Below are 27361 nucleotides of genomic sequence, written 5' to 3'. Positions count from 1 at the left end.
GCGGGCCCCCTCTTCTCTCTGTTGACCCCGGTGCTCGGTTCTCTCTGGTTTTTTGTTTTGTTTTTAGCATTTTAATTAGTTTTTTATTGTTCTAATGGGCTATACATTTTTCTCCACTTCCCTCCCTTCCTCCCCTCTCCCCTTCTACCCTCTCCCTTGACCCCCATGCTCCCAATTTACTCAGGAGATCTTGTCTTTTCCTATTTAGATCCATATATGTCTTTCTTAGGGTCCTCCTTGTTGTCTCTTGCACTATCTCTAGCTTGGAAGGCTTGGATTTTAATATCTATTTTGTATTTCCCACACAATTGCCTTACTACTGATAGGCATCTCTTGTCTAGATTTAACAACCAGGCCCTTAGTTTTGTTCCCCAATTTTAAACTGCTCATCTTTCCGTCTCCCTTTCACCTTGGCTTTCTCAGACATGTTATCTGATATCTGCTGTCTGGAGAGAACCCCTGCTGCCTTCCACATTGCCTTGGGTGCTGGTCCACAGAGTGGTCCTGGATCTGCTACACTGGGAACTGTTGGAAGGCAACTTCTCAGCCCCACCCCTAATGACAGGAACTCTAGGGAGCGTACCTGCATGCCCATTCTAACACGTCCACCACGTGCTTCTAATGCTCTGAGCTTTGAGAATCTCTGGCCCGCTTCACCGAGTTCTGACATCTTGTTAGGGATGCATGGGAATTCTGACCCCTATGGCCACTACCTTCTCCCTTCCTATTTTATCACCTGCACTTAATTGCTTTTCAGTTTGATTCTTTCATGAGCTCTCAGACATACATTTGTCTTCTTGCTCTGAGCACCAATGATAAAACAAGACAGTTCAGCTTCTGGGTGGCCAGTTGCCAAGCAGAAGGGCTCTGCCGTAGGGCAACACCTGGATGGGTACATACCACGTGATTTTAAAGCAGAAACCCCTGTCATAAAGCATCCCCCACCCCAGGGGAACTCCCACGCCCTTTATGACTTATTCTCAAATGTCCCCTTTTCTGAATTAGAGAGCTATAAACCTTACACATCTTCCTATCATTTCAATTGTCCAGAGAGGGCGTTAGTGTTTGTTTACCTGCTTCCAAGAATACAGAAAGAGCGTCACACATCTTTGTATGGCCAGTGCTGTGACAGGTGATGAACCCAGCCACACAATCACGGCAGAAATATCAGGAGCATTCAAACAAACAAACAAACAAAAACAAACAACAAACAAATGCTATCAGAACATATCCCAAGAGCTACAGAATTAGTCCCACAAATCTGTGTTTTAATAAAAAAAAAAAAAAGCTGGATCGCTGGAAGTTGTGCTTAAGGCAGGCATTTAATCCATAATTTCTTGAACATTTAGTCCATTAGTCAACAAGGCTAATTTAGCCTTAAACTTGCCTTGCCAGCGCTGTTAGTGAGTTCTTTCTTCCGCTTTCACTTTCCTCGTCCTCCAGTGGCCAAGCAGAAGTTACAATTCTAAATGGCATTTTCGTTTTGTTTTGTTCTGTTTTTGTCTCATTGATTTTGGTTATTATCCTAACCTAGGGGACTCAAGGTAATATGTTCCCAGTCTCAAGCCTCCAACAGTGACCTCGAATTAGGGACACCTGTTTAAGCAACTCCTAAAGTATTTTCAGGACTCTGGTCAGTTTGCTCCAGCTCGGAAGCTGCCTTGTAGCTTATCTTCATGATCCTCGGAGCTCTCTGCAGTGGTTCTGAGGCCCACTTCCCCTGTAGCTGGGTGAACCAGTTCAGTTTATCACCCAGGCTGTAAATAAGTCATAAAGTCAGAGGGTGCCTGGGTAGGGAACAGAAGAGGAAGTTCCTTGCTGGCCCTGCCTGTGGTTAGAGAGAAATCGAAACTGAGCTGTTAAAACCGCCGACTTGCTCTTCAGAACCCTCTCCGCGAGCTTCCTGGGAACCCTCCCTGGCACCCCTCTCTCAGAGACTGAAGCCTGGACTCAGTGGGCAGGTGGGCGGGCAGGCTGTGGACCATGTACACCCACACCCGCAGCAGGGTGGTGGACCCAGCGCTGGGCACTTTCTCCTTTTCTGGGGACCATGCTGGAAATGGACAGCGGAAGGAATTGGGTTTGCAGGAAAGCCGGAGACAGAGCCTGGAGGTGGCGGCTCCCAAGAACCCTATGGTGGAGAGGCAGGGGCGCACTGACCAGAGGAGGTAAGTAAGTATTCAGCAAGCTGCCTTGGATGCAGCAAGTCCTGGTCCCAAACAAAATCAGGCCCCAGGCACTTTCCAAGTCTTTGCAGGTTGAAACCATAGAGACTTCAAAACGGATTTTGAAAGAGTTAAGTGTCATTTACCTCAATAAAATCACCTATGAATTACTTTATTATGCCTTGTTGCAGATTTTTGCAGCATAATCTGACACCCACTCCATTGATTCTTGTGACTGGCTCCTGGGTGTGCTCTGGGCTTCTTAGTCATTAGGAAAGTTAAGTTTTTCTTTATAGGAGAGAGCAAGAAAGCAAGAGTGGGAGAATGAGCTAGAGAGCAAGGGAGGGGGGAGAGAGAGAGAGAGAGAGAGAGAGAGAGAGAGAGAGAGAGAGAGAGAGAGAGAGAGAGAGGAGAGAGAGCGCAAGAGAAAGAGAAAGAGAAAAGAGATAGATAATGAGCCTATATATTTGGACCACCATGGCAGAGAAAAGGCAAAAAAAAAAAATATGATACAGAAGGTCCAGATAACCTCAGCAGCGAGTTTACATCACTGCCAAGACTCAGATAGACCAGCATCTTGGGACCAGTGGAGCAGAGCTGGGAGTGAGGGCTCCAGCCGCTCAAGGCTGGAAGGGGTCCTAAACAGGAATAGAGAGGAGGCATTTATTCTTGATCTGTGCTGATGGCCTCCTGAAAGCGTGCTGTGTGGAGAGGGTCAGCCGCCATCTCTTTGTACCAGGTGGAATGGCTTGGGGTTTTTTTCGTCTGTTTGTTTGTTTTATCCCCTCCCCCCCCCCACAGCGCTGCGGTTTGAAGTGCTGTCTTTGTGAATTAGAACTGTCCAAACGATTTTATTTTTAGTTTCCCCCCTTTGCAATGACTTCTTTGTTGCAGGAAAGACAAATGCTGGTTGCTAAGGAACAGTTATATAACCTTATGACCAACAAGCAGTAGAGTTTCTCTCATTCCCCAGCTTCTGAAAGAACCAAGGTTATAATACTATTCAGTGTAGAGTTACCCTTCGTCGGGGCAGATGGTCTGGGAATCAATTAGAGATGGCGGAATTTCTCTCAGAGCAACTGGCATTTTGCCATAAGAAAAGTTCATTGACTCTGAGACACATATCTATGTGCTGGCCTCACACTTATGAGTAGCTAATGATAAAAAATCCATTTTTAAGCCTCTTATGAGAGAGCAGCTATTTAGATATAACTACTTACTTGTATGCTCCTATCATCTTATAAGCACACATCAGTCACGTCTTTCTGTTTTCCGATTTGATGGTAATTACTCTAGCACCTTGCTGGGCCAAATCACTCAGAAAGGAACAGTTTTCTGTTAGATCATTAGAAAAATTCCTGAAAGAATTCAATTACTTCTCGCAGACTTCATGTGCATGGGCGGTAGGCAGCAGAGTGTTAGAGAATGCATTCCCTTTTAGGTGTTTAACACCTAAGGTCTTGTTTGGACCACTCTGAATTCATCTTGTATCTCCATCCTTCACCATGTCAGTGTGCGCATTTGTTTCCTTAATGGAACTGGTAAGCCAAGGGGGAATGGTTAAATGATAAATGGCGTCTCTGTAAAAACAACAAAGAATTAGGAAGGTCTTACTTATTTTGGAGAGAGAATTTAAGAGGACGTGAGTATGTGTGTGCGTGTGTGTGTGCACGCACACACGTGTGTGATGGAAAATAAGAAAGGAGGATGCTAAGTGCCATAACTATTTGTATGGTAAAGGTAAATTTAACCTCGTTTGTGTTCAACCTTTGGTAAATTCATGGGGCAATGACTCCAATTTGGGGATTATAAGCATGGGCTTCGATGCCCAGTGGATGGGTTCAACTTCTGATTCCACGCTTACCTGTCAATTGTGCTGGGAGTTTTGTGTCAACTTGACAGAAAATAGTCATTTGTGAAGAGGGAACCTCAAAGGAGAAAATGCCCCCAACAGGTGGGCCTGTGGGTAAGCCTGCGGTACAATGTTTTGATTGATGATTGATGTAGGAGAGCCCATCTCACTGTGGGTAGTGCCACTCCTGGGATGGTGGTTTTGGGTGCTATAAGGAAACAGGCTGAGCAAGTCACAAGGAACAATCCAGTAAGCAGAATTTCCCAATGGCCTCTGCTTCACTTCCTACTCTAAGTTTCTTCTTTGAATTCTTGCACTGATGTCCTTTGATGACAAGACTTTTTGACATGGAAGTATACAAAATAAACCTTTTCCTCTCCAAGTTACTTTTTATTACAGAATTTATTATAGCAATAGAAGAATAACTGATAACTATTAAAAGAAAGATATAAGAAATTCTTTAAAAAAATCAATGATTCCTAAACCATGGCAACCAGATAGGTTAACTTTTTTTTTTATTGCATCTGAATTTCAGTTTTTGCAAGTGTTTACTATTTCTTATTGGCTTTTATAGTTATTCCTACCTGGTGATACATACTTTTTCCTCAACTATTTTAAACTATTCACATAGATTTAAAGACAAACAAAAAGCTTATATAAACTTGTAATCTAAAACAATCTTTCACTCTCTCTTTTGCTATTTTGCTTGCTTCTAAGCAAACTCCACTCATACCTATATGCATATTAAAGGTACAGGTTTCCAGCTTGATTGTGGGCAATAGGCTCTTGCCTGTGTATAGTCATAAAAGCCTGATGTTGTTTGAAAAATAAAATAAAAAAGACATTCTGAAAATTGACCAGAAATATAAAACTTTACTATACAGTGGTTAACGTTTAGTATAATTTAGACACAAATTCAGTTTATCGTAACACACTGTGGTCTACTGTATATGGAGGACTATAAAGAGTTAAAGATTGAGCAGCAATAATAGCAAATATTTAGGGAGTGCTTGCTGTGCAGCAGGGAATAACATACGCTAACAACCTTACAGAAACAGAGCATCCCTAGCTCAGGACAATTTAAAATGTTGGTGGGATTATCTACTTGGCAAACTTCATAAGGATTAAAAAAAAAATCTAGTTGATGGGATAGATACTTCCGCAATAATTACACAAGTAAATCTTTGTGTGTGCTACAAAAGAAGGCCAGTGCCTGAGCTAGTTGTGAGGACAGGAAAATGTTTCCTAAGACATGATATAAAACTGAGACCTGCAGGAGAATGGGAAGTTGCATGCACATAGATGTTTATGTTGTAGGTTGTGAAGATTTGACTGTCAGTTTGGCGGATTTGGAGTTATTGAGGAGACAAGCCTGCAGTTACACCTGGGAAGGATTATTTAGATTAGATTAGCCTCTGGGCAAGCCCCATGAGGGATTACTTTGATAAGGTTAATTGAGGAAGGTAGAGTAGCTTCCCACTCTGGCCTTGGGTGTCGGATTGCATAAAAAGGAGAAGAGTGGCTAGTGCCTGCATTCATTACTTTCATCTTCTTGACTGTTAAAACAATATTAGCAGCTGTTTGAAGTTCCGGCTGCCTTAATTTCCCTGTTGTGATGGACTGTATCCTTGAACCAGGAGCCAAAATAAACCTCTGAATGAAAATGGCCCCCATAGACTCACATGCTTGGTGGAACTGTTTGGGAAGGATTAAGAGGTGTGGCCTCATTGGAGTAGCTATATCAATATGGGTGGGCTTCGTGGTGTGAAAATTCCATGACATTCCAGTTGGCCTCTCTCTTTGCCTGGTGGCTCCTGTCACAGCAGGAAGTAGCTCAGAGCTGCTGCTTCAGTGCCACGCCTGCCTGCCTGCTGCCATGCTCCCTGTCATGATGGTCATGGACTCTACTACCATCTAGAACTGGGAGCCCCAAACAAAATGTTTTCTTTTATACATTGCTTTGGTCATGGTGTTTGGTCACAACAATAGAAAAGTAACCAAGACAACTCTTTGCTTCTCAAATTATTCTGCCTGGGTGCTTTTGTCACAAAGGACAGGGAAACACTCAAATACTAGATACCAGGTGGGTTTATTTTGTTTTGTTTTTTTGCTTGTTTGTTTGGCATTTGGAGACAGACTATTTCTAGGTAGCCAAGAATACCCTGAACTCCCTATGTGGCCCATACTGACTTTGAACATGTGGTCATTTTGCTTCTGCTTCCGCAGGTAGATTAGAGATATGCTCCGCTACTCAGCTTTCAAGTAACACATCGGTAGTTATTAGAGCCTCTAAAAACAAATCTGCTATTTCCTCCTCACCACAGCACTCCAGATTCCAATTTCCTGTCTCCATATGATTAGAAGAAAATAAGTATTTTTGCCAGTAGATGCTAAACAGCATAAAAGCATCACGCTCATTCTTTCTCGAGATGGAGAGTTGGCTAGTGAGACGCTTCTTTTAATGTTATGAAATAATAGTACACTGGGAAAGCCCAACGATTGTCTTAATGAGCAATCTTCCTGATGGCTCAATATAGATTATATTAGGGGATTATTTAACTCAACTCCCAGACAAGGCCCATAAGCACTTAGAAAGTTTGTAATGTAACAGACAGTGTTTAACTCTTAATGATAATGATGCAGTTCAATGAGCTGAGTAGGTACCTCAACTACTAGCACATTCTAATAGCAAACTAATTAGCAGAGCTTGGCTTCCTTCGGTTACTCTTGGAAGGATGAATGTGTTGGAGCATTGTAATACTGTTGTAACAGTCTGTAAATTAGTTAAATAGCCTCAAATAACCTGAGTAACCCTGCCAAAACAAAATAGACAAGCACCAAACGTAAACAATCAATTGGGCTGTTCGTGTGTACTAGGTAAGTAATGTACTTACCTAATAGACATGCAGCCCTAGGTTCAAGCCAGAATCACCAGAAAAACAAAACCAATGCTTTATAAAAGTGCTTAAAATATCTCAAATGCTAAACCATGCATTAGATCTTGTACAGAGTGACATGAACATTATTATTGAATTTTTATCTTCAGAATAAACACTTACCCTTGACAGATAAGGAATGTGAGTCTTGGCGATAAAATGAGTTTCCCAGGTTTCTGTTGCTTTCCCTAATCAGTGGCTAGGACTCAAACCTGAGTCTTTCCTGCTGAAGTAGAGGCTGCTCAGGAGCTGGGAGAGGAAGTGATATCAGAGCTACCTGTTGCCTTATTGTTTTATGTCCACATCAAGAACAAAATCAGTAGGTTGAAGAGAGTACTAATACAGATGGGGTAATGTGGTATGCACCAGCAGCTTCTCAGGGAGACAATTTCTTTAGCCACCCATCCCTTGGTCCATGGCCGAGACATCTATAACAAAGTCGGATTAACAAGAGAGAAGAATATGAATTGCTTTAGTAAATTGTGTGTGACATACGAGCCTTCAGAAATGATGACACAAAGATACAGAGAAATCTTATATACTGGCAACTTTTCTCATTACTATGACACAATGCTAGAACAACACAGCTTAAGATTTACTTTGCCTCATCATTTCGAAGGGTACATGTAGTAGGGAGCTGCGGGCTGCGTTCCTGCCACCCAGCTCCCGGCCATCTGGCTAGCTTATGCCCCGAAATAACAACACACAAACTGTATTCTTTTAAACACTGCCTGGCCCATTTATCTAGCCTTCTAGGCTAATTCTCACATATTAATTTATCCCATTTCTAATAATCTGCGTAGCACCACTAGATGCGCTTACCGGGAAAGATTCAGGATGTCTGACCTGGCGGCTGGCTGCATCATGTCTGGCTCTGAAAGGAGCTGCCCTGCATCTGAGCTCACTTTCTTTTCCTCCCAGCATTCTGTTCTGTTTACTCCACCTCTCTAAATTCTGCCCTATCAGATGGGCCAAGGCAGTTTCTTTATTGACCAATGAAATCCCACATCAGGTACAGTTCACAGTGAGGCAATTTCATGGCAGCTGGAGGATGTGGCGGAGGCTTGTGTACAATGTGACCACAGACAGGACAAAGGAAATGCAGCCTAGAATCATAACAGAAGTGTGCATAACTTTCAAAGGTTTGCCACAAGAGGCTAACAGGGGCTTATGCTACCACTTAGGCCTCATCTCTTAAAACTTTACGCATTATAAAATAGTGCCACAAAGGAGTGGCGAGATGGCTCAGCAGTTTAGAGCACTTCCTGCTCTTGGAGAGGACCTGACTTCAGTTCCTGGTGTCTACATGGTGGCTCATAACCATCAGTTACTACGGTTCCAGGGGATCCCACATTCTCTTCTGACCTCCAAGGGCATCAGGTGTGCACGTGGTACACATACTTAGATGTAGGCAACACCACATATAAAATAAGATAAAAATAAAATATCTAAAATTAAAAATAAAATACTGCCATTAAGCTGGGCACCAAGCACTTAAAGCATAACCCCACAAGGACATTTCCTATATAAAAATAACATGTATTTGGGGACATTTCTTACATAAACAGAACATGTCTTTTTGTGCTTAGGTTTGGTGGAGGGTGAACAGTTTGTAGCTATGTGATTGGTCGAAGATAGCATCTAACAATCCTATAATAAAGTGAAGATACAGAGGAGGCCTGCTTGTTCAGATTCTTCAAAAGAGAGCTTTGAATTGTGGGCCTGATGACCTACCGACTCTAAAGGTTAGAAAACTCCCTCGTGGTCTGTTTCAGGGGGTGAAGAAAGGCAGACTTTCCTGTTTCTGTTTTCTCAAATGCCAAGGTGCCATAGTTTTGAAAAATGTGCCCTGAATCCTATTACTATTTCTTTTTTTTTTTTTTTTTTTTTTTGGTTTTTCGAGACAGGGTTTCTCTGTGGCTTTGGAGCCTGTCCTGGAACTAGCTCTGTAGACCAGGCTGGTCTCGAACTCACAGAGATCCACCTGCCTCTGCCTCCCCAGTGCTGGGATTAAAGGCGTGCGCCACCATCGCCCGGCACTATTACTATTTCTAAGTTATTTTCTAAACAATTTAGAAAAGTAGTTTGAAGGGCCATGTTTTCGTGTGTGTGTGTGTGTGTGTGTGTGTGTGTGTAAATCTTTTCTGTGCTACCTCTACCAGTGATACACAGCTTGGTTGCCTCCTACTAGTGCAGGCTGTTGTCGTTGTCTCTAAGCAACTTCAACTATATGGTGATTTTTGACAGACCCTATAGTGATCAATTTATTTGATATTGTGACCTGGGACCTATGTCAATATGTATGAAGATACATACAACCAAAAAGAAATTTTGCAAAACGATTCTCACTACATGTGACACGCTGACATTTTCTGTTCTTTTGTCTGTGTGGTACATGGGGGTCTGCAGATGCATGCACACGCATGAGGAAGCCAGAGCAGAGGATGTGGCTGTATTTCTCCATCACTCTGTCTTACCGCCTTGAGACAGGGTCTCTCATTGAACTAGAAGTTCACGTTTTTTGCCTAGGCAAGCTAGCTGATAAGCTCTCTGCTTCTGTCCCCTCTTTATCAATGCTAGGATTGCAGGCTGGCAGAGCAACCCTGTCTAGCTTTTTCCATCTGTGTTGGGGATTTGAACTAAGGTCCTCATGATGGCAGAGCAACTGTTTGTCTCCGCTAAGGAATCTCTCCAGTCCCCATTTTCTACTCTTGTTCATTAAAAATAAATTCATTTCATGATGGATTTCAGGAAGCATTAGCGGGTACCACCTACAGTTTGAAAACTACAGCTCTGTGCAGAGGGGTTTTAGAGCAGATGGAAAGACATTTTACTTTGATTAGATCAAATTTACCTTCCTGTTTATGGAGAAAGGTATAAATTATGTTCCTGTTAGAATGAATTTCCAACTTTTTTTTTTTTTGTGTGTGTGTGTGTGTTAGACCTTGCTCCTCGATGTGGTATGCGTTTGTGATCTGCCAAGTCTTGGGGAGCAATCATTTTTGTTCAAACACAGTATCATCAAAAATGAATGGACATTTTTCAAAAAGCCTTTGACAGCTGCAACAGTGAAACAATAAATCAACAGGATGATGAAAGCCTGAAAACACATAATACCTATAATAATCAGTGGAAGTATTGCAGAAATGAGAGAAAAATGAAACTTAGCTCAATTACACAGTGAGGCGACCCCCTTCAAAGTCAGCAGAGTGCACTGAGGTTATGCATATTGTTAAGGTTAATTGCATCTATTCAGGATGTATTTGAATCTGAAACAAAAGCTTAGGAGCAAAAAAAAAGTAATCAAAAGGAACAGACAGCTTTGGAAGGTTCTATTCTCTATCAGAAAAATCAGCCGTGACGGCTCCTTTGTTCTGGGATGTTTGTAGTTTTCCCTCAAATGGAAAGATTAAAAAGCAGTCTATTAAAGGAATGCAGAAAAATGCAAGATATTTTTCATCATTAAAACAAAGGCTGGAGCAGGGTGTGGTGGCTCATATCTTAGCATTGGGAACACTGGGGCAAGAGGACCATTAGTTTAAGTCCAATCTGGGCTATATAGGTAGGAAGAGATCTTGTAAAGAAAGAAAGACAGACAGACAGACAGAAAGGGAGAAAGAAAAGACCTAGTATGCTCTTTAGTTCTATTGTGATAGTGACAAATTTATTATTATTATTTTAATTTTTTGCTTTTTTTTTGAGATAGGGTCTTGTATAGTCCAGGCTGTCCTTGAACTCCTCCAAACACAAGATCCTCCTGCCTCTCATGTACTGGTATTAATCCTTTCCATAATAATAACCAGTGCCTCCAGACCATGAGACATTCCATATGACAATATCCTCAGGCTTCTTAATGATGCCCATCATGAAAGGAAGAGGAATAGTCTGCAGAATCAGTGAGATTCGTGACTGGCTCTAGGATGAAGCGGAAATATGGAGGAATTCAATGACACAATTTTGAAATCTGAATATAACTAGGTAAATTCCTTGGGTATGATAATGTTTTATGTGTAAGTAGGATAATATTTTTTCTTGAGGATGCATGCTATAGTGTTTAGGGATTATGTACCATAACTCTGCAGCTTAATTTTATGGTACACACACACACACAAAACAAAAGAAGAGGTGAACATGTAAAGCCTCCAGAACTGATGCCTACAGGTAGAGAGAGGTGGTCTTTGTTTGACTAATATTGCTTGTTAGGCTTTATTTGTGTATGTGTGGGGTGGGGAGTAAAACCCATGCCTGGTGCACACTGGGAAACACTCTACCCCTGAGTTGAACTCCAACCCTAGCCCAAGGCTTTTAAAGAATTTAAAAATAAGCAGTTGGGCTAGAGTAACTCTTGGTCACATCCTAAAGCTCATTTTATTTCTCTTTTTTCCCTTTTCTCTTTTGGAACCCAGAGGCCTTAAAGGAAGGTTTGTCACAGAGCTGTGGACTTAAGGTTTTGCAGTTCACTGTAGGTCTATTATATTTCAATAAGAGAAGGAGCGGCGAAGGTCTGGGCTCAGAGTGTGCTGTCACTTGCAGGAGAATAGCGTCAGCTAATCTTTAAAGACATCCTTCTCAGTACCATTTCGTTTCAAGCCGTGGGTCTTGTTACTTCTGTGATACATAGAAAAGAATCAAAAAACCTATGACATAGATGTTAAAGGGAAGAGCCAGTCAGAGCCACGGTTGTACAGTTAATTTAGAAAAACTGTATGTATTTATGGGAAACATACCAAAAGGAATTCATTCAGAGCATGAGGAGTTAGACTAGTGATGGGGAAGGGTCTAGCACCTAAAACAGCCATCATATATATTGTATGTAGGTATCAGTACTACATGTAGAACAGATCCCCTTCACATATATTCTAAAACAAAGCTTTGTTTATGCTTTCCCTACAAAATATACCAGAGGTTAGCTAGCCTACGACCGAGACAAATACTTGGCCATTATAGTGGAACACTGTTGCTTTCTTTTAATGAAAGAATTCATACATATGTGTGCATGTATATATGTCTGTCTATCACATGTGTGTAGATAGCCCTGGAAGATGAAAGAGGGCATCAGATCCCCTGGAACTGGAATTACCGGCAGTTGTGAGCCACTGCATTAGGAGGCCGAGAATCAAAGCCACTTCTCTGGCTCCCGTTACTTTCTGATATTGTTTTTTAAATTATATTTATTATCGTGGTACGTTTATGTGTATATTGCATGTGTGTGTGGTGTGGCCCACACATGCCATGGCATATGTTTGGAGGTCAGGGATACTTTCGATAGTTTTCTTCTTCCGCAGGTGAATGACAGGAACCAAACTCAGGCTGTCAAGCACTTTTACCTCCACATCCTTCTTTTTTTTTTTTTGGACCCTAAAATTATTTGAAGCTAGTTTTTAACCTATGATGTGGATAATTTTCTCTACTTTAAAAACAGGGAAAAAAATAGAGCAACTTTGTAGTTTGCTCAAAGTCGTTAGGGAGTAGTGGGATGGGGTTTGAAGCCAGGCAGTTGGACGCTAGATCAGCACTAACGTGGTAGCTTTGAAGTCGGAGGGCAGACTAGCTATCTGACCATCAGCGCTCACCTCAACCCCTCCAGGAAGGGAACCGCAAACCAAAGCTTGATCTGTCCACTTCCAGTGAAAAGCATGGTCTTAGAAATCTTTCTCAAGCTTCTGCTAATATGCCATTGTCCCAAATTAATCGTGTGGTCACGCTTAGCTATAGAGGTTGGAGACTACAGGCTTTTAGCCAGGTGCATTGTCAACCAGGATGGTTTGGGATTGCCGTTAGGAGGAAGCAAAAATGCACCTTGGCAGGTGCCAACTTCTCTCCTAGTTTGAACGCACAGGAGAATCAGGCAGAAGAGTGGAGACCAGTCACATGACCTAGATCTTGGGCAAAGCCTTTCCCCAGTTTCTTGCTCTCCATCAACCTTTAACCTGAGATTCTTGTTTTCTATCATTTTGCTGTTGTTTTGAGGGGGAGTTTTGCTGTACTTCCTAATTAGTGTTGGAGTCCTAGTCTGAAGTGATCTTCCAGCCTCCTGAGGATCTGAGACTTAACTCATACACTACTTTGGCCAACCAATCCAGGCTGCTTCTGAGGTTGCCTCTCTAACTGGAACCTTGGCAGACAGTTATACTCTTTCCAAGACAAAGACCCACTGTGCCAACGGCAGATTAGTAAGGTATGGTCGCACACATCTGATATCCGTGCTCTGGAGATGGGGTGGCAGGAAAACTGAGAGGCCGAGGCCAGGCTGAGCTGCATCCCCATACCCTGATTTATAAAACCCAGAAAAAACTAAATGTAGCATGTCTTAGCTGCCAGGCAAACATACCAGGTGCCCAATGCTCAGCATACTGCCCTGCACCAGATCTAGGGCTAGACAGCTGTTGTGGGAAAGCTGCTGCGCATGCTCCAGGCTGTATTCAGAGGAGTGAAGTCTTTTGTCTCTGGCCAGGAATCTCATGTCTTCTGTCAGGGTCCGGGAAGTGAAAACAGGCTAGCTTACTAGCTTGTAATAGTTGTATCAAAATCCCAGACCCGATACCCATGTTTTGAAGACACAAATTTCTTCTAATTTTTTCCTGAAAAAGTAATTTTACAAATTTACCTATCAGTTGGTCCCAATCTCATCTTGGTTTTGGCTTCTCAGAAATGCAAGTTCTGTGCAGCATTATTTTTTTTTCATGACGGTTCTTTATATCTTTAGTGTCAATTGTTCTTGTTAGTTTTCTTTTTGTGTATAGTATTTATGGCGTATCCTTTTAAGCGAAGCAACGTAACATCTCTTGTCCACCCTCTGTAGCTGTGCATTTTAAACTACCCAGATTGCCTCAGCAAAAGTAATACTATAGGCGTCAAATATTTTATCAAACCATGAGCCTCTAGTAGGGTGTGTTTTTCTAACTTGTGTAAACTGGTCATCACTTGTCAAGACACAGGAACCCTAGGCCATGTATTTGTGTGCATGCAAAACACCCACACACATAAAACAGTAAAAGTGCGAAACAGATAGTGAAAATACTAAGCAGCTTCATATCTCCACGCTGAAGGCCATACAGCAAAACCAACATGGAAGCCCATAACCTTGTCTGGTGCCTTTCGTTCCCTTAATGATTCCCCTCTTTGTCAATTGTATCCGAGATTAAAGATTTTCTTGAATTATGAAAAACGGTCTCCGGGGAAACTGAGGTTCACTTTTTGGGGTTCTTGGTCTCATTAGTAGAAGAACTTAGAAATGAACTCTAAAGGAAGCCCGGGGACAATGTTGCCAGAGTTTAAGAGAAAACCAGTGCAGGATGTATGGTAATCCTGGCAACGTCCAAGAGGATGAAGGGCAAGTCGTGCTTGTCAAGTTAGGCATGGAATAGAAATGAGAGTTTATTAAAACAGGACCCAGATACTCAGGAGAGTGGATGTGAGGGACGGAGCTGTTGAAAGAGCCCCCAAACCATCCAGGCACTGGATGTATGGTTTTATACAGCCTCCCTCCCTTCCTGCTTGTGTGTTTAAGGCTTTGTTTAACACAGTATCTGCTCATGAGATGATGGATGGAGAGGAAGGGCTTCTAGTCTTGCTCCAAAGACTTGGCACGTTAAGACTTCGCTTCTTTGCGTGTTAATCTTGAATGACCCTATTTAGTTCCTGCTCTCCATCCCGGCATCAAGCCAGGTGTTGCCAGGACAGGAAACTCCACACATCTATTCTTCAGCCTGAAGCCATCTGGAATTCACTCATCTATCTTTTCCTGAATTCCTGCTATCCACTACATTGCTTTTTTCAATCAAACCAATCCTGGTCTTAATTAGAAATTTAAATTACATCTGGCATGGTTTGCAGACTCCAGGGGACAGATGTGTGTAATACCTTTGCTAGCCAATCTATTTTCCACAGCTTGCATGGAACATTTTTTTTTTTATAGAGTGATTATTGATGAGCTGTCGTGAGAATGACACACAAGTGTACTTACGAGATGCCCTGGTGTAAGTATCCGAGAGCCCTCAGAATGTAAACATGGCTTACACATTTTTTTAAAATATGTGTACATGTGCTGAGAGAGAATGTGTGAAGAGAGAATGTGTGCACACACAGATTTGGAGGCCAGGGGTGGCCACGTCTTCCTCAATTGTTTCTCTATTTTGTGTTTTGAGAAAGGGTCTATCGCTGAACCTGGAGCTCACTGATGGCTCAGCCCTGGGGTTACCTCTCCGGACTGTTTACATAGATGCTGGGGATCCGAACTCACATCTTCATGCTTGCACACTGCCTCACCCTTCACTCGCCGAGCCATCTCCCCTGCACTCCTCCCCCTTTTAAATGCGATACAGAAAAGATAGTCGTCTTTGTTTTAGGCTGTTGTCTCCTGTGCCCTCCTCTGCTCTGTTGTACAGAACCATGCTGTTGGAAATGGGAAACAATCTTACCAACAGATATTTCATTAAATTTCAATGAGATAATTAGGGAAACCCATTTGCAAATATATATATTTGTTTCAGCAACCAGGATGTTGCTCCATTAGGAAATGACCAGAATGCTAAATCGAGGTAGCTTGAGCTGCTCCGACCAGCAGCTCTGGAAGCCACTAGTGGAAAGAGCATTGTGAAGCTAAGATGGCAAAGGTCCGCTGTGGGTGGAAACTAATTGGTTGAGAACATTAATAAATTATACTTGTTATTCATGTCAGAGAAAGTTCAGAGAGAAGAGATGAATATTTTTGATCCATCAGGGCCTTGCACTCTGCCACACAATATTAAAAATAAAAAGCATATCCTCAGACTTTAGCTCCTCTTCCTACTGTAAAAAAAAAGGAGAGCTAAAAGCTAAATCACTTGGCAATGCTTCCTTATATTAATATATTTTTGATTTGGCATTTCCAGCCAATAAAATATTGCTGAGGCATTCTCTCCTATAAAATGTGTATTACCAGGACCAATGTTAGGATTAGGCCAAAATGCTTTTGATTAAAATCCTCTATTTTCAGAGCTAGCTCATTCCCTCTCTTTTCCCCTCTCCACAGTGTCTATGTCCTAGCACCCATACACAGCGTCTTGTGGTTGTGGCATCCCTGTTCCCAGGACAGTTTCTCAGACCTGGAGCCAGAGAGAGAGCAAGATATAAACAATCCTACTGGGTCACACCATTTTCTGTGCATTGAGTAGGAGGCCTTTTTTCTCTGACTCAGTTGCCTCATGTCTTCTGTGATTGAAGGCAGAGGCTACTGTACCATCACCAGACTTAATCAGATTAGATACTGTAAACTATAATCTTCTAGAAACAGAGCTCCCCCTCCAACCCTCTACGATAATTTGTACAAACAGACCGATGGGCTTGGGAAATTCTCTTAAGTGTTCTCAGCAAACTCATTTGCCACGTCTTTGACTTCGCATTCTTCCTCCTTGATGTGTACTGCTCTTCTGACTTCTTTGTGAGTCTCCACTGCTTGGGTCTCTGACTACCTAGGTCATCGTACCCTAGAGCTTGTTTAGATAGTCTTGTGGTTATGTCGGTTTCCTGAATAGTTTCTAACTAAAGTTTAAGATCGGTGGAAGGGGTTGGTATCTGTCTGTGTTTGACACCTCTTCCACGCCCTGCTAAGTCTCTAGCATAGTAATTCTGGAATAGATGCTCAGAGAAGTGTTCACATTGTTTGGAAGCATTTCTAAGAGCTGAAGTTACAGGAAATTGGACCAGCTTATATATTCATCAACACATGAAAGAACTAGGAGACGTACACACAATTGAGTTTACAAAGCCGTAATGAAAATCAAAGCATCTGCAGGAAAATGAGTTAAATTAGAAACCATTGCATCAAATGAAATAAGCCAAAGCCCCCCTCAAAAAAAAAAAAAAAAAAAAAAAACAAAAAAAACAAAGACCACAAGTTTTCTTCTCATATGTAGAACCTAGATTTAAAACTATTCCTATATATGTGTCTATATGTGTCTGGTTTTAGGTCATGAAACTAGAAAGGGGATCAGGAGAGGTGAAGAAGAAATTTTAAGGTAACTGGGAGACAGGAAAATAGAAAACATGTAACCATGAAGCAAAACGAGTAAGTGATGGGAAAAAGGAAGAGAAACAGCTGGAAAGGGGGAGGGCAGTGGAGGAGGAAACAAAACAGAAGGAAGTGCATGAAAGCATCCTTACTTAGAATGCTTAGCCAAGCAATTCATAAAGGGGGTGGTGGTTGAAGTCAGAAAATAATTATATTTTAAGCTTCCTCTGTTAGGTTGAAAAATCACCCACAGTTAATTGGTATAGGTCAAAAGTTCCAACTTCTGAGTCTTAGCCCCATTGTTTAGGTAATCCAGTGACTTTTAGTATACGATTTACCATCCGTGTGTTTATTAAAAATTTAATAATCTAAATAGCGTGTTGTTTGTTTTTTCAGCAGTGTCTTCTACATAATCCTGGCTTTCCTAGAACTCGGTGTATAAGACCAGGCTGTCCTCAAACTCACAGAGACCATTTGCCTCTGTCTCTCAAGTGCTGGCATTAAAGGCACGCGCCAGCATGCATGACCCTTGTTATCTTTCTATCAAAATATCCTAAAACAGTGTCTTAGTCCTTTTGTGTTGCTATAACAAAATACCTAAGAAGGGCAATGCATTTTTCAAAAGAGAGATTCATTTGGTTCACAAATTTGGTGGCTAGAAAGTCCGAAGAGCATGGTACCAACACCTACCCACCTTGGGCTATGGAAAGCAGTGGACAGGGTAGCAGGCATGTGCAGAAGATCAAGCAGGTGAATAGCTATGAGTTATAGCAATACTCTTTCTTACCTAATCCAGTCCTGTGATACCCAACCCACTTCTATGAGAATGACATTAATCCATTTGTCCCTTGTAAGAGTGGTGTCCCCATGGCCACCATCTCTTAAAGGCCTTCCCTGTCTCAATGTGCATACACTGGGGATTGAAAGCTTCAACATGGGTCTCACCGGCACAAACCATACTGGCAGCAGAGACGGTGCAGCTGATCTATAGTAAGTGGTTCTTCAAGTGTGGGACCTGGGGCAAGGTCGCATAAGTCGCCTTTCCTGTTGCTGTCAAGATGAAACGAAACGCGGAGGGGCTGCTGGGAACGGAAGCAGATGGTCACATGGCAGAGGGGTTGCTGGGAACGGAGGCAGATGGTCACATGGCATCTGCAGCTGGGAAACAGAGAAGTGCATGCTGGCTCTCTGTATGCATTCTCCTCCCCCTTTTTCATTTCACCCATGTTCAGGGTGGGTCATCCCTCCTTAGTTAGCCCTCCCGGAAATGCCCTTACAGACTGGCCCAGGAGGTGTTTCTCCTAGGAGGTTCTAATCCTGTAAAGATGACGGTTCAGATTAACCTGTGCAAACATCAACCGGGAACTTATTTTTTTTAAAAAAACGTGTGTTATCGAGCCTCACTCCAGAGCCACTGAATCAGAAACTCTGCCCTTTAACAAGCCTGCCAACAAGCCCTCCAGGTGATTCTGATGTCTGGTAAAGGTTAAGAGCTGCAGATGAGCGGCACGAACGAATCCCCAGCCTCGACTCGACATCACAGTCCCGGCACGGAGGATGGCGCGGCAATTTCACAGTTGGCCTTTAAATCCGGTGCCTTGCGGTTCAGTTTTAAGACTCTGTGGAATGGCTTCACCATTGCACCATGTGGAAGCTTCCAGATACCACTCATAGAACTGCAGCTCCCAAGCTCCTATAAAGTACTGGCAATTGGAGGAGTGAAAAAAACCATGTTTCTCGGGGTGAAGAAAGACTATGTAACAGATAAGGGATTAATTTCCAGTGACGGTCTTTCTAATTCTGTATTCATAACATTGTATGCATGCTAGGCTATGCATGCACCATCTGCTGATATACATTAGGTAATTGGGCACCCAGCAGCCCCATTTGCATGCAAAGGTGACTGTGCACCTCACATTACAAGTCTAAAATTAAGATCCAAGAAGAAGCAGGCGCGCAGCTAAGAAAATAATGAGATAAGGAAAAATGGTTTCAGTTATTCAGCGCTTTTGGCCTCTACTGTTCTGCCTTTGCTAATTTGCCCCTGGAAATGGCGCATCCCAGGTGGAAGAGAGTCTTGTAAGAGCATCTAGGGTTTTTGTTTTGTTTTGTTTTAAACCTGTACTTATAAGATGGTTGCGTTTATCCACCGCATTTTCTCCCAAACTGCACCCGTCTGTTACCGTACTATATTTTTGCTTTCTGAAGTCTTCACGCTCTGGTGGGACCACGTGCATGGGCTCAAAAAGAGCCACCCGAGCACAGACTCACAGCTGGGATCCATGACGCCATACTTCAGTTAGCCCACACTTCGTCGTTCAGCCACATGAACCAGGCCCTGTGGCATAGGTCTTGTAATACATATCTATGAAGCCCGCCTCTGCTCTTAAAGGTTCACCGTGTTTTAGATAGCTCGGTATTTCTGGTAACTCCATGAGAAATAGTCTTACTTACAAAAGAGTCTTGGGAGCTGGCTTGGTGGGTAAAAAGCTTGCTATGCAAGTATGAGGACCTGGCTTTGGATTCCCAGCACCCAGGGGGAAAAGTCCAGCATGGAGGGGTGTGGCTCTAACCCCAGAGCTATAAGGGAGGGGTGTGGAAGGAACAGAGATGGGGTGTGTGTGCTCTGGCTAGCCAGTCAAGTCAAAATAGAACTCCAGCTAAAGCTGGACATTCCATCTCAAAAAAATAAGGTGACGAGAAGCAGAAGACACCAACGCCAATCTCAGGTCCTCACACACACACGCCCAGGCAAGTGCACCAGTGTGTGCACTGGTGCACACGTGTCGGCACCTCACCTGCTAAAGAAAGAGCAAAGATAAAACTGAAAATAAGAAAGCTCTCCTCGAGTCTCACGTCCACAGTGTCCTTGCTTCTCTGGGATCCTGATTATGTTCAACCTGTGTCCCCGGGGAAATGGGGAGCCCAGGGGATCGAGGCTCCCAAGAATCAAAACCTAAAACCATGAACCAGACTAGTGGGCTAGACACATGAGTCACAAAGAGGATGTGGCTGGATGGCCAAAGACTTGAACTCTTGTTTGTCTGCACAAAGAATGCTGCAGATGTCCCTGTGTTCCTTTTCCTCCTAAAGTGGGTCTACAAGAAGAAAATTGATCTTAAAGGGATTGACTCCTAGAGCGCCACCTAGAGGAGTGATGTCCTACAAGGACAGTCTACCAAGAACCAATGGTCTTGTAGTTCAACAGGAGCCAGTCGCCAATTGCTTTTCCTTCTTTATTTGGTCTTGTCCACCTGCTCTTCAATTAGATTGGAAGGCACCAGAGGACAGAGTAAACTCCTAAGAAAGGCTATCTTCCCCAGTACCTGTCTGATGGTGTTAGGAGGAAGATGGGCTGATGTCTGATGGTATTAAAAGGAAGATGAGCTGATGGGCTGATGTCTGATGGTGTTGGGAGAAAGATGGGCTGATGGGCTGATGTCTGATGGTGTTAGAAGGAAGATGGGCTGATGTCTGATGGTGTTAGAAGGAAGATGGGCTGATGTCTGATGGTGTTAGAAAGAAGATGGGCTGATGGGCTGATGGGCTGATGTCTAATTGTGGTAGAAGGAAGATGGGCTGGTGACTTAGACGCCTTAGGAATTTGTCATGATGGTAACCCCTGTTGTCCTCTTCCTTCTAGCACAGGCATGTACACCCTGATTGCACCGAACGAGAGCCGCAGGCAGAAGATGCAGAGAGGTATGCACACGTATTCAGCCAAGACTCAGAGTGCTTCTCATTTGCCTTATAATTTTTTAAAAGTATTTTTATTTTCTGATTTAGAGAGAAATTCGTTGGATCTCACCAAGGTCTTAAAAAAAACCTTTAGCAGTTTTAATTATACTTGAGCAATTATTCTATTGTTAACAGTTCTAAATTTGTTTCTCTACATTAGTAACAGGAATCATGGAAAGAGTGAGTGTAAGTTTTGGATTCTTCTTGAGTTTAAAAGAACTTCACACCTGTTGTTACTATTTGCATCTTTAGCAAGCAAGTTGGCGATATTTTAATAATACCATGAATACTTTTGAAACAGATAAGCTATATATGGAAAAAGTCGTAAGCTAATTTATGCCTTTTCTGATACGTCCCATCCTTCCTTAACGGACTTTTCTCGTTAGCCTCTGTATTCCCAAACCCCTGTAACCATCCATCTGCCCTCCGTGGTTTTATCTGTATCATCACTTTTTTGTTCTAGACAATAACCTGGAGGGCAGGGACCACATCTTAAGCTTTTGCTGTGTTTCTTGTACTTTGGGCATGAGCCGCAGGTTTAACTGAGGCACAGTAAATACAAATCCTGCTTCTTAGTTGCCAGGAGAGAGAACACTCATTTAGGTCACAAGGACATTGTGTGCCTGTGCACGGCAGGCTGGGCAGCTAGCTCTGGGAAGTCTATGTTCTCCCTCATTAGGTGATTGGTAGGGAATTCAGTGACCGATGAGGGCACAGTGGCACAGCCAGGAAAGTAGTTATCTCAAGGGCCGTCACTAGACAAGCATCAACCTTGGCGGTTGATGAGTGAGTCAGTATAGCAAACGACAGTGATCTGCCGTGACTGTGGGAACCTCAGACATTCACCCAACAGAACCCTGAGGTTCCAACATCTTTCAGGCCTCCAGTTCAAATTTCTGACAGGGATTTAAGAGTCAAAATTATCTGGAGTTTGGGAGTGTTTCAGAACTTTTCTTCGACTATTTTGAAGTTTTTTATTAATGGTCTTTTGGGACAATGCAGTCTGAGAGATTAGGTTACTTGCTGGAGGAACAGACTAAATCTCCCAGGCGCCCCCTGCTGTCTCAAGCTCTGAACATTTGGTCAATGAAGAATACCAAGACTCAGAGCAGGGGTGCCAGGGCCGAGCCTCCCTCCTCAGAGTTGCAGCCAGCTTGGGAAAGATTAAAACTAAAGCAAATATAGGCACCAGAATTCTTTGGGGATGTATATTTACCTGGATCTTATTGACATATGAATATTCTAGTTTTTGCACACATTTGCTATAGAACATCTTTAGAAATAATTCATGAAGTTTTAAGGATGTCGGCATTAGAGGGAAAACTATATTTCTCTGTGTTAGGAGGAGTTTAGCTGTTGTTCAAATTTGCGCCTTCTGGGCAGACACTTGGTAAATGCCATGGGGTGGGCCCAGCATTCCTGGGGTGTGTGTGTGTGTGTGCTGAGAGGTACCATCTTTTCTTGGACATCTTGTCTTCCCATTCTGGAAACTCATTGCTCTCTGCTAGGAGTTTTGATGTTTTGTAATGACCAGGTGTCTTTGCAAATTCTAACATTGATGACTTGCTATTTCTCACCTGGTTAGTTGCTGAGCAAGAACTGGCAGACCTGGAGAAGTGGAAGCAGCAGAACAGGGCAAAACCAGTCTACTCGGTGCCGCAACGGCTGGGTAAGTGGCGAACGGAAAGCCGGAGGAGCCAGTCAGGGTCCCTCGCAGATCCTGCCTTCCTTCACACGCGAAGGCTTGTTCTGTGCGTGCACCCCGGAGATGGGAGACACCTGACATGAGACATTTAAATGTGCAGGGAGGTTGTTGTTCCTGGCTTTTGGTAAAGGAGCAAACGCATCTGCCACAGTTGTGTGAGAAATAAAGTGATGGCTTAATTGGCAAATAATTTAGAGCCTCTTAGAGGATCAGCTCTGAAGAAAGCTTACCTGGGGCGCTGCGCGGGCCCTGTCACAGCACAGTCGGGATGCGGGGATTGCAGGCTTGCAGCTCTGTGGTCAGCATCAGCCGCGTCTTCTTGAGGACCTGACTGTGGACTTGTGCTTTGAGGCTCAGTTTCTCAGCATCTTCTTTGCTCCCAGTAGTGTATGTTGATTGTGATTTTCATTAAGCCCTTCCATCATCTTGGCGTGAAACGATTCTTTCTCAAACACAAACACAGAGGAGTTGGAACGTAGAAAGGCATCCTTGCTCAGCTTGCAACCTGCCTCGTGCAAACTCTTTTACAGGCTGAAGGGGTTTCTAGAGCTGATTCTTCCTTCTGGATCTTTCTCTGGGGGCTGGGTACTCCTTACTCGGGAATTTGGAGAACATAGTTGGTACCTGTTGTTTTTTTGCAGCCTATACAGAAAATGAGCAAGATCTCAGTGTGTGCCTGTCTGCTCTGTGAAGTTGTTCTAGTTAGGGTTTCTAATGCTACAAAAACAAAAACCAAAACCACCCTGAACAAAAAGCAAGTTGGGGAGGAAAGGATTTATTCAGCTTAACATGTCCACATTGCTGCTCCTCACCAAAGAAAGTCAGGATAGGAACTCAAGTAGGCAGGAACCTGGAGGCAGGAGCTAATGCAGAGGCTATGGAGGGGTGCTGCTTACTGGCTTGCTTCCCCTGCCTACTCAGCCAGGTTTTGTTTGTTTGTTTTGTTTTGCTTTTTTTTTTGTTTTTTTATTTTTTGAGACAGGGTTTCTCTGTGTGATACTCCTGACTATCTTGGAACTTGCCTTATAGACCAGGTTGACCTCAAACTCACAGAGACCTGCCTGCCTCTGCCTACCTAGTGCTGGGATTAAAGGCATGTGCCACCACTGCCTGACTTCAGCATGCTTTCTTGTAGGACCCACGACCACCAGCCCAGGGCTGGCAACCTCCCCATTGATCACTAATTGAGAAAATATAAAGCTGGGTCTCATGGAGGCATTTCCTCTCTGATGATACTAGTTTGTGTCAAGTTGACACACAAAACCAGCCAGTATAGAAGTCTTTAGAACTAGTCAGGATGGGTCTTTATTTGGGGATAGCAAATTATGAAATGTATTAGCCCTTAAAACAAGTTTAGAAAACAAATTAAACCTTTGGCTTCCTCCATTTTTCTTAACTCTTAATTTATCACCTGTGTCTCTATCACTTAAAATATTGGGAAGATTATCAGAGATACAGAGACTAATGTAACAATGGATATAAAGTGTCCTTGTTCCTAATTCTTTCCCATCTCCCCTAGCAGTAACAGAAGGGTTTGATCAAACTGGCCTTGCATAGCTCGGAAGGAAAACCATCTTCAGCGTCTTTATCAGATCAATTATAAAAACCTCAGTAAGCGCAAGTTTTTCCCTGTAACTTCCGCGACAGTGACACTAAGGAAAGCTGACACTTAGTCACCAAAGCACCAGAGAATTATTGCAAAGAAGTCTTTCTTTTTAAAAAGAAACTTTATTTATTTTCATTTTATGTGTATGGGTGTTCTGCCAGCACGTATGATTGGGCACCACCATGTGTGTGTGGAACCTGTGGAGGTCAGAAGTGGGGTTCAGATCTCCCGGAATTGGAGTTATAGCCAGCCAGCTGTTGGCTGTGGTGTGGGTACTTGGGGGAGAACCCACATCCTCTGCAGCAACAGTCAGGGCTCTTAACTACTGAGCCATCTCTCTAGCTCGTGAAAGGAGTACTTTGAATGTAAAGACCAACCTTGCATAAACGCTGAGAGATCACTAAGTGATACTTTCTGGCCCCAGATAATTCTGGTTTAATAGTGAGAGCAAACAAATCATTAGAAGTCTTTGTTTTTGTCTTGAATACAAAAACAAACAAACAAATAAATAGGCAGTAAATGGCATGATGAACTAACAATTACTAGCTAGCATATTTTCATTATACTTTAAGGCTAAAGGACTGGAATAAATGATTTCAGAGTACTCTGTCCTGAAGGGAAGATATACCGCACTCCTCCCAAGGCTCAGAGATCATTGCAGAAGAGGGGGCAGAAGGAGCATAAGAATTGAAGTCTGTGGATAACTACAAGGAAACATTATTTTCTGGACACAGCAGGGAAGCTGCACACACAAACTCAAAGAGGTCAGGACAGTATATACAAGACCTTTGTAAGTCCAGGCCAGACTGTACTACCAGGGTTTCTCTTTTGGGTCACCAACCAGCTCCCAAATTATGACATAGAGACTTATTAGTAATTACTAATGCCCAGCCTTATCTTAACTCTTATTTTAATCTGTTTCGCCTTATATTTTGCTTTGGGACTTTTTAGCTTTTCTTTCTCTCTCTCTTTCCCTCTTTCTTTCTTTCTTTCTTTCTTTCTTTCTTTCTTTCTTTCTTCCTTCCTTCCTTCCTTCCTTCCTTCCTTCTTTCCTTTCTTTCTTTCTTTCTTTCTTTCTTTCTTTCTTTCTTTCTTTCTTTCTTTCTTTCTTTCTTTCTTTCCTTCTTACTGTCCTCTTTCCTATTTCTCATGTCTGACTGACTGGTGGCTGCCTGGCTTCTGATCCCAGGCAGGTTTCTCTTTGTCTCCCTTGTTCTCTCCTCCTCCTTCTCTCCTTCTCTCCCATTTGTTCTCTCTGTCTGCCAGTCCCACCTATCCCTCTCCACCCTATTGGTTATTCAGCTTTTTATTAGACCAACCAGGTGCCTTAGGCAGGCAAGGTGAAACAGATGCAACACATGTTCACATAATTAAACAAATGTAGCATGAGAAAATGTAACACATCTGTACATCACTAACAAAGGCAGCAGAAAAAATAACACATCTTTACATAGTTAAAATAATATTTCACAATACCAGATCAAGTATCAGTGTGGAGATGGGAGTTAGGTACACAGTTCTGCCCTAACCATGGAGCCACTAGCAATTGTTAGCTGCTGGGAGGTGGGCGCGGGGGGGGGGGAGGAGTGTTCTCTAAGCATGTACTCTTTAGCATGTTGACTGTTCTCTAGTGAGAGACCACGCACCCAAGAATAAAAGGGCAGTCCAAATTGGTCTTGAAGAATTTAAAAATTAAGTAGGATGCAGTGTTGAGTGGGTAGAGAAGATGGGTATATCTGTGAAGAGTTGGGGAAGGGGGATGAATACCACTCAAACAGATCGTATGAAACACTCAAATAACTAACAAAAATACTGAGAAAAAGCTGATTTAGAGAGAGTCCATATGTCTGCAGTGTTGAGAATCCTGAGGATTTCAGAGGTTCCCTTGAACACAGGGCAGTAGAGGAAGGAGGAGAAAAGAAATGGCGCATTATTGGTCATTGTCTTTACTGGGGTAAGGAATGGTCAAACATACAGGAGGAATGTTCCAGAATTCTCAGCACAGGCATATTGCTTAATGTCTAGTGCGGCCCTTCAGATACGGTTTCAATTTAGGCAAAACCTTTAACATTTACTGATTGAAAACCCTAGCATTATCATCCTTTAAAGAAGAAGGCCTCATCTTTTTACCCACTTGTTATCTTTCAAGGGACTACAGCCCGGAGACCTTTGGCTGTGTTCTGATGTCCAGGGGTATGAAGCTGTTAGACTCCCACCGCTGACTTCCCACACATTAATTAGCACTCAGCAGCTGGCATTTCAGCTCAATGCTCCTGTGTTACCTCCATGGCTTATGTATTTATTATTTATTTTCATTAGGTGGAAGCCAGTCTGAGTCTGAAGTCAGGCAGAAACAACAGCTCCAACAGATGCGATCTAAATACCAGCAAAAGGTCAGAATCCGTTCCTTCTAGTTTAACTCAGCAACAAATTTCAGTTCCAGTATTTTCACATAACCAAGAAATAACACAGGGACCCAAGATATAAAACCTTCAAATCAATTGCAAGATATAATTCTCCAAATAAAAAAAATGCTGGGAAGTGAAAAGTAAAAAGGAAAGTCGCTAGAATTCTTACCCAAGTCACACATGCTAAGCATGACCTTTAATTTAAGGTAGTCCTTTAAATTAGCTATGTATTAATTATAGTTTAAGAGTACTGTTTTCATTCCCAGAATATGGTTTTGTTTATTCCAAGCAGTACAAAAAAATGATTTAAGACAGCCAGTGATTTTTTTACAATAAATATTATGATTTTTATAATTCAGAAAATTATCAGCTTTCTTCTCCGGTGTGCATGGATGGGTACAGACACGCACATACACACACACACACACACACACAGAGAGAGAGAGAGAGAGAGAGAGAGAGAATGAAAATGAGAGCAAGACAGAGCAAGAGAGAGAGAGAGAGTATGTACTCGAGATATAGATAGACAGACAGACAGACAGCCTCATGAAGAAACACTGAGATTCTCAGGCAGGATGCGGCCTGGCCAGTCTCTGAGTGGCTTAAAGTACAGCCTATAATCATGGTGAGGTATAACACAAACAATACTGTAATTTGCCTTTCATCATAATTTTGTGTTCCAGAGTTCAGACTAAAAAATGGTAACTGTTTTTTTTTTTTTAATCCTCTGTCATCTCAATGCAATTTAGCTAAAGAGAGATGAATCTATACGACGTAGGAAGGAAGCCGAGGAAGCTGAGCTCCAACAAATGAAGGCAATCCAGAGGGAAAAGGTAAGCAGGTGTGGGTGTGGTTAGCTGACATTTGCCGAGGTCAGGCTCTCTTCTAGACACACTGGGCAGCCACTACTCATTTAGCCCTCCCTGTGATCTGAGAACGTGGCTATTACCCAATTGTGCA

General features: G+C 42.7%; 1 protein-coding gene across 3 annotated transcripts in view; it reads left to right on the top strand.

Annotated features, from left to right (window-relative positions):
* Nucleotides 1-1829: 1829 nt before the first annotated feature.
* The window catches only part of Epsti1 (epithelial stromal interaction 1), a 94538-nt gene continuing 69006 nt past the window's right edge, over nucleotides 1830-27361 (top strand). Inside the window, exons 1-5 of one of the 3 annotated variants that reach the window (XM_057786388.1) lie at nucleotides 1830-2168; nucleotides 20588-20646; nucleotides 22268-22351; nucleotides 26313-26386; nucleotides 27151-27234. In XM_057786388.1, the coding sequence (XP_057642371.1) occupies nucleotides 1984-2168; nucleotides 20588-20646; nucleotides 22268-22351; nucleotides 26313-26386; nucleotides 27151-27234 (486 nt within the window). In that variant the 5' untranslated portion in view covers nucleotides 1830-1983. The remainder of the gene's footprint in view (nucleotides 2169-20587; nucleotides 20647-22267; nucleotides 22352-26312; nucleotides 26387-27150; nucleotides 27235-27361) is intronic. The other 2 variants (XM_057786387.1, XM_057786386.1) reach the window with 2 other exon arrangements.

This window comes from Chionomys nivalis, chromosome 12 (assembly GCF_950005125.1).
Source record: "Chionomys nivalis chromosome 12, mChiNiv1.1, whole genome shotgun sequence".
NCBI lineage: Eukaryota > Metazoa > Chordata > Mammalia > Rodentia > Cricetidae > Chionomys > Chionomys nivalis.
This window is presented reverse-complemented; position numbering and strand designations above follow the sequence as displayed.